Genomic DNA, 7841 nt, shown 5'->3' on the forward strand with positions numbered 1-7841 from the left:
AGCCGACCCAATGCAATACTAACAAAGGTTCCAACGTACAACAAAATTTCATATAGAGAAACCTATACAAATCCTAGCACGAGAAAGAAAACAATTACGAAAAAAATAAAGAAATCTTTTAGTTAAAGTGTTATGGAAGAGTAGCACGGTTGAGAAAGCAACTTGGGAAAGAGAGGATGAAATGCTTAGAAAATATCCTGAATTATTAGGGTACATTTCCAAGACGAAATTTTTTGAGACGTGATTGTAACTTATCGAGAAAATATTAATAATAAATCAATAAATCAATTAATGAAAGAATTTGATATATAACAAAGGATAATATTAAATAACAATGATAAAATAGGGAGATATTATAGTAGGATAATCTAGAATGGTCATTCGAAAGCATTATTTAAAATATCTACAATAATCGTAGTTACTCAGATAACGTGGTTCGTGGTTATGTCTCTGGCCAATTAACTTTTACTATGGTTAAAGGATAACCCAAATTCTCTATTTAAATACTCGCCACCTCCTACCCCGTCATGTACTCACTTTCCAATGCCAATCATCCATGAGATTAGGGTTTTGAGCATAGTTAAGGAGAAGCACATGTATTAAAGAACTTTTAATGTAACGGTTAGTACCAGTTGCCACATGGTTACATATGGCCCTATGAAGGTGACGGTTTGTCTTTATTTATTATTATTTTTTTTAACGTACAATTTTATTTCACCTAATTCTTTTATTTTTAAAAAAATTTATAGACAATACAATTGAATACCGGGAAAAAAAAAAATAACAAAGATTAAGGTGAGTGGAGCTACGGGTAAATAAATTTATGGAACAAGAAATTTCGCAAAAGAAAATTTTTACTCAATTAAATCTTGTTATTATTATTTCAGATGAATTTAATAATGCCTTCATTTAAGTGAAATGTTTACCTACTCTGTTTAAAATTCTTCATGTTTATTCTGAGCAATAATAATTTGGATTTAAATACTTTATATTTTAATGCAATTTATGATTTAATTTAACGAGGAAGAATGAAATGAATGCATCCTAGTACGCGGAGGAGCAGGAAAAAATGAATATTGTGATACTATTCATAGAGTTATTATGATCAAAATATATTTTCATAGCCAAAAATGTTGGCCACACGATGATGAAATTTGTTTAAAGCGAAAGGGGCTTTGATGAATGACCAAGATGACTATGACAAGCTTACATAAGTGGTCGAATAAAAAGAACGAACAAGTGCTTCGGGCATACGAAGACGTTAAAGATGTGAATCATATTTACAATTACAGTATTCACACGAGCACATCTCCACTCACTAGACAATAAAAGTTCTTGTTTCCTATTAAAATTTTTTATAATCATGGAACGAGAATATTTCATAACTTTCCACGGATGGGTCATTCTTCCGGACAGGCTTGCGGCACAGTGGGTCATTGTAACGAGCTTGTGGCCTCATATCATGCAAAATACCAGGATATTGCTTGTGGAAGATGACTGTTAAGATTTGGGACCCATCTTAATAAGCTCAATCTTATTAAATGGAGAAGTCCAATATTTTTATAAATTTGTATTTATTTCGGTATTAAACCGACGTGGGATAACACATCCCTTCATATGCCCTCGCAAGATGGTGGCTCTTTTTGAGCAGATCAATTTTGAAATCCGTGTGCTCATTTTTGAGACTTAATCGGATCGAATAGCTCGTTGGAACTTATTGGGCTCTAATACCATGTTAAGACTTGGGATTCCATATTAAAAGGTTAACCTTGTTAAGAGGAGTAGTTCAAGATCTTTTTAAATTGGTCAATATTTCGGTATTTAACCGATGTTGAATTTTTATCCCTTAATATGCCCCTACAAGATAGTGGCTCGTTTGACCAGACCAATCTTGCAATCCATTGCTCATTAATTGAGACTTATAATCGGATCAAATCTCTCGTTGGAACTTAATGGATTCTGATACCATGTTAAGATTTGGAGCCCATTTTAATAAGGTCAACCTTATTAAATGGAGAAGCTCAATATCTTTATAAATTGGTATCTATTTCGGTATTAAATCGATGTGGGATACACAATGACAACGTGCTAAACATATATTTATGACTCATAACGTGGTTATGAAGGGATTCACGCTAATTTTGAATATAATGGGTTATAGTGTTTAATAATGATTAGTATATATAATTGAGAACTTTATATAATTAATTAATTAAAAATACAAGATAAATAAAGAATTATAGTAGGCACTTTTGTCAAAAGAAAATGATTTGAAAAGGGAACAGATCCTATATGCTGCTTATAACATTTTGTAGAAATAATGGATTAGACTTTTGACTGATGTATATTCTTTAATCTAAAGTTAAGTAACAAATTTTAATTCTGAGTTAAAATAGCTAATTTTGAAGAACTAGATCAAATGGACGTTGTTGGTTTATTTTTATTTTTATTTTTTTTTTAAATAGTAGGAAAGAAAAAAAAAAAAAGATGAAGAAGAAGAAAAGTGCTCACAAACTCCAGTACAAAAATACCGAAGCTTCTGTGTCACAAGAAGCTTAAGTCAGGCAGCGTCGACAGTTGGGTTGACCACAGAAACTAGTTCATCACGAGAATGCCTGATTCGGCCCCAGCGAGAAGAATTTATGATATAAGATGGGGTCTCGGTGAGCCTCTGTAAAGTTACCTTAGTCATTTCGCCCAAGAAATGGTAGAGGTGAAAAGCGTCCAATATGATATATCTTTTCAAGCTTTGAGGTTCAACTTAGAAAAGACTATTCCGTTCTGGAGAGATGTCCACGTTCGAGCACACAAGATGTATGATGACTTGGTGGATTTGATTAAGGAGTAAATCCATGATTAGAAAATAAACAGGCACACGGATAAATGAAGACCGCTGTGACACTATTGAATGCGTGGGTTTGAAGGCGACAATGGAGCATATCATCGTGGAAAGGATCAGTCAACAAACGTGAGCAGGCCCAGCCCTGGTCCAAGGCAGACTAGGCAGCTGCCTAGGGCCTCAATGTTTTAAGGGGCCTCGCAAAAAAAAATTTGGCCCAAAGTAGAGCCCATAAAAAACCCACACAATGTTTCATAAAAGCATTGTCTTTCTAGGGTAAGAGGGGGGAAGAGATGGTGAAACTTTGATTTATTGAATTGAAATAATTGATTCCATCCAACCACTGCTGCTAGAGTAGCCCTAGAAGGAAGAGGACTACCACCCAATCAGAACAAGGGCAAGAAGGAAGAAAAGAATCTGTTGCAAATATAAAAATTCTATACCTATGCCTTCTAGTTTGGAGTAATAATTCAATCATAGTTTGGAGTAATAATTCAATCAAGTTCCAAGTCTAAAAGCATGGTATTTTGAGGAAATTGAAAAGTTCATAAACAACCATTGGGTTTATGATGCGGAACTGCTCTTTCATCTATAGTACAATACCTATATAAGTAAGAAACTTGTTTTCTACAATCTACTTTGGTTTTTTTCTTATTTCTTTTTGTAAGTTTGAATCATGTGAAAGTACATTATTTGCTCTGACAATGTTGGCTGAAGCTTGAAGGTAAATCCATATTGGCATAATTAATTAGGTACAATTTAGGTTTGCAATATAGTAAATTTTAGAATATTACTCTACAGCTTGTTTCCTTATTTTATATAGATTTCTTATTCACTCCAAAATCTATGGATAATGGTTTTACAAAGTTGAAGCAAATTTTTATTGTGATGTGCACCTAAAAGGCCAAAATTAAATGTAAAATTTCTACTGAAAGAATTGATGATTCTTTTGTCCCTTCAACAATTTCAGACCAATTACCAAAGGAAAAAAGGGATATTTTGCTTTTTTGTTTATTGGGCTAAAGTTCTTTTTCTTTTGCATAATATCACTTATTAGTAAAGCAGTAGAGTAGTAATATAAGTGAAGAGAGAATGATTAGTGTAAAATTTGGGAAGGGGAAAACTCATCATGGCTACTGACCAATAGTTTAGCTTCATGAAATGCATTCTTTCTTTTTACAGTGCTAAAGAGAAGGGCATGTGTTTATATAGTAGAAAAAGAAGGCCAATTGTCGGGAGTTATCGAACATGCACAAAATTTAAGGGCCTCGTAATAATATGTTGCCTAGCCCTGAATGTGAGGCAGTTGGGCAAGGAGACTGATAGAACACATCCTTAATGAGGATGCCCCGTGTAGCCTCAAAATCAGCGGTTTGTCGCAAACCAACTCCTTCGAGAGCCCTATAACAAGAAGGCCCAAGTGGCTCTGGAAAATCAATGGCACATACTATAAGTGTTATGTTTTAGGTTCAATTAATTTTGAACATAAGAACTTTTAATATATAATTGATATTGCCTAGCCCTGAATGTGAGGCAGTTGGGCAAGGAGACTGATAGAACACATCCTTAATGAGGATGCCCCGTGTAGCCTCAAAATCAGCGGTTTGTCGCAAACCAACTCCTTCGAGAGCCCTATAACAAGAAGGCCCAAGTGGCTCTGGAAAATCAATGGCACATACTATAAGTGTTATGTTTTAGGTTCAATTAATTTTGAACATAAGAACTTTTAATATATAATTGATGCAATTTTATGGTAGATCTATTATCTAATTAATATTCAATTATATTAAATAATAGAGTCCGTAAATTTAAATATTAGCAATTTGATAATAAAAAAGAGTTATAATTGTGAGATACAAATTACATATGATTGAATTTTTAAATCATTCGTGTTTGTAAGTAATAACGATATACGGATATCGTTAATACAGATAAACCATCACATGTGTCATTTCTAACTTGTAAAGTAAGTAGTTGATCTCACAAGCTAAAGTGTGGTGACAGTTAAATGAACACGTGAATATTTTGTTATAGAACAAAACATTGGAGACCCGCTGAGAAATTCTACACGAATAACTATTTGAGTATCAGTGGTTAATCTCTAACACTTGATAGTGGAATTGATCATTTGACTTCAGGTCATTATAATGCTGTAGATAAGGACAGTCATACTTTTATGATGTTGAATGTTGCTCTACCAAAGATCGTTAATACTACATCGTTTATGTATGTCAAGAATCATATGAAAGTTGTAAATGACCAAAGGGGATTTGTCACTCTTAGATAGTAACATATTATAATTTACATTTTATTCAGTTAAGTTGATAATGAAATCCTTGGCCAAGATATACATATAAATCGAAAATGAGTTTTCGACTTATATTGACTTAATAGTGAGATAAAAGATATAATCAATAATCGAGATTAACACACTTCCATATATTGTAATTGATTGGATCATATTAACGAAAGAATTATAGTTTTATGATAAATGAACAAATTTAATTTTGTCATAACAAAAGACATTTCCCGTCTCATGTATTTACTGACAGATTGCTAGATGTCAATCTGGGACAAAGTACGTGAATTTATGAAAAATTAAAAAGGGATATTTTAATTTATTGATTTCGATTAGATCAAATAATAATTCACATCATTAAGCATCGTCATTAAAAACATAACAGGTCATACACTAAAGAAGAACTAGAAGAATGAAATTCATCAATTAATTAATTAACAAGCGTTGGATAATTAATTAATTGGATTGCTTATTAATATACCCGAATTCACGGACCAAATTTAATTAATTGAATTAATTAAATATTGAATCAAATTAAGTTTAAGAGACGAGCCAAACTCGTTTGAACTTATATTAAAAAGCTACAAGGGGTTGAAAAACTAGAGAGAACTTATATTCTTGCTAGAAATACTAATTCGAGTGAAAAGACATGATTAGTTTAGATCACAATTTCTAATTCATCCGGAATTGGTTTCAAAATTTCAAAATATCACGACGATCTATTCAAAGAATAGAATAAATTGGTTTATTTACTTTTATAATTTGACCGTCGAATCAAGTCCGAATATTTGTCCGAAGTTGACACGAAATCACACCTTTTCATATTTCCAGTTCTACACTTAACCAATTTTCCCTTCTCCTTTTTTTTTTTTTTTGCTTTTTTTTTTTTTAACCAATTCCAATAGATATAAGTTACTACTTATCTCGTTCATCCTTAAAACATATTGTCAGCAGCAACAAGTACAAACCGTGCAAGTTTAATATCATGATGATTGCTTAACACGCATTGAACGAACAAAGTGGGTTGGCAGCTATGATTGATGAACCTAGTGATATTACCGGTCTGGCCTGCATCAATGCAGAATGGAACGCTGTCGGATGACTCATCATCAACTTTTCCGACGTGTGATGGCAAAGCTGCATCCCACAGTCGCCTCTGCCATGATCGTGAAAAAGTTTCACTCATTAGGGGAAAAAAATAAGAAGAGAGAGAGAGACTAGAGAAAGCCAAGAGAAGAGAAGAGAAGGTATGCAAAAGCATTGCTTGCCGTAGTGTCTTGTCCAATTCTAAGTCAGGCAAATTCTTTAAATCAATTCGTCTTATGGGTATCGGGTATGCCCATGAATATTTTTATAGCCAAAAAACTCCTCTCTTCAGCATCATGCTAGGATCATACTTTCCTTTTTCTTAATTTGACATTCCAGATTATAGCTCTACTTTTGAGTAATCATTTTTCTAAACATGAAGATATTTACAGGCAAAATTTATCTAAAATGATGTCAAGACAAAATTATTTATACTTCCAAAAAAATAAAAATGGATTCTTTTATTGATTTAAGCTAAATAAGCTAAAATTAAGATAGTGGAAATGATTTGTAATTAAAAGCACAAGGAAAAATATGGAAATCAGAACAATTCACAATTCCGATTTTTCATTAGCACGTGCTTATTTTTCTGATATAAAACTCATAATCTTCAAATGAGTCCTGTGTTGAACTATATCAAATTACATTTGTCTCGAGTAATTTCAGATTACAAAACAAAACATTCAACGAAGAATATAGTGTGAGATTAAGACTTGATACATTGACCTTTCTTCCCTCCAGTGCTTTCATTTTTTGCAAGCAAATGTAGCAATCAATGTCATAAACATAACTGTTGTCAGCAGCAGGGTCCAGATCATCTGTCTTCATAAGCAGACCAATGTATTCACAAACCGGGGCTCCAGAAGGTATAGAGTCCCAAGATCTGACACCCCAACACATCCTCAGGGTTCGAAATACCTGTTGATCAGCATAAAAATGATATAGAGGTTGACTTACTTTGATATACAAGGGGTAGATAAACTACGCTAGATTGCCCATACAAACCTCTAGTCGATACTTAGACCCCCTCTGAGATATCCTATTCACAAAATGAGGTCCACAGCCACAATTTGGCCCGCATGGAAACACAACAGCCTTTGGCTCAATTAGTCTAGCAAACATAATGTAGACAAGAAAAACATCGGTCACTGAAATTGCCTAATAGTAGATAAATATTTTAGACGGATTAAATTAGGATTTGTCTTTCCTTTTCCACAAATGACCAGCGACATTGATGAAAGTTCCTGATTTGTCAAGTGAGAGTGAAAAGAAAAGGCAAAGAAGTGGCAACATGCCAATATATGAAACATTAGGGGTTCAAATAGACTGCTTAGATTCTCATAAAGCCTGATAAACTGAGGGCCAAGTTCATCGGTGGAATCTCAATTTTATAAAGAATGAGGTAGGGATGACAATTTACCCCGTCCCGAATGGGGCAAAAAAATCCGCCCCGAACGGGTTGGCGGGGCGGGGCAGGGTGAGGATGCACCGCCCCGAACCCGCCCCATGAAGAAAAAAATAAAAAAAATAAAAACTTAAAAATAATTTTATTTTTAGACAATTCATCCGTTAAAAACTCATTTTGAATTTGTATTTTATTCTCTAATAATAACATAA

At 33.4% G+C, this 7841-nt stretch overlaps 1 protein-coding gene across 1 annotated transcript; it reads right to left on the reverse strand.

The window, feature by feature from the left end:
- Positions 1-6072: 6072 nt before the first annotated feature.
- LOC111370090 (histone-lysine N-methyltransferase, H3 lysine-9 specific SUVH4-like) lies at positions 6073-7552 on the reverse strand. Its single transcript, XM_022991793.1, has 3 exons — positions 7230-7552; positions 6951-7142; positions 6073-6294 (listed from the first exon to the last, which is right to left on the reverse strand). The coding sequence occupies exons 1-3, from the start codon at positions 7344-7346 to the stop codon at positions 6073-6075; spliced, it is 531 nt and encodes a 176-aa protein (XP_022847561.1). The 5' UTR covers positions 7347-7552.
- Between the last annotated feature and the right edge of the window lie 289 nt (positions 7553-7841).

Source organism: Olea europaea, chromosome 21 (genome assembly GCF_002742605.1).
Source record: "Olea europaea var. sylvestris chromosome 21, O_europaea_v1, whole genome shotgun sequence".
Classification (NCBI taxonomy): domain Eukaryota; kingdom Viridiplantae; phylum Streptophyta; class Magnoliopsida; order Lamiales; family Oleaceae; genus Olea; species Olea europaea.

What these genes read in the sequence shown, in the direction of transcription:
- LOC111370090 (XM_022991793.1), bottom strand. Translation starts at nt 7,346, where the DNA reads ATGTTTGCTAGACTAATTGAGCCAAAGGCTGTTGTGTTTCCATGCGGG. An exon ending in GGTCTAAGTATCGACTAGAG is followed by an intron (nt 7,143 to 7,229) that starts GTTTGTATGGGC and finishes GCTGATCAACAG; the next exon opens with GTATTTCGAACCCTGAGGAT. An exon ending in AAGCACTGGAGGGAAGAAAG is followed by an intron (nt 6,295 to 6,950) that starts GTCAATGTATCA and finishes CGATCATGGCAG; the next exon opens with AGGCGACTGTGGGATGCAGC.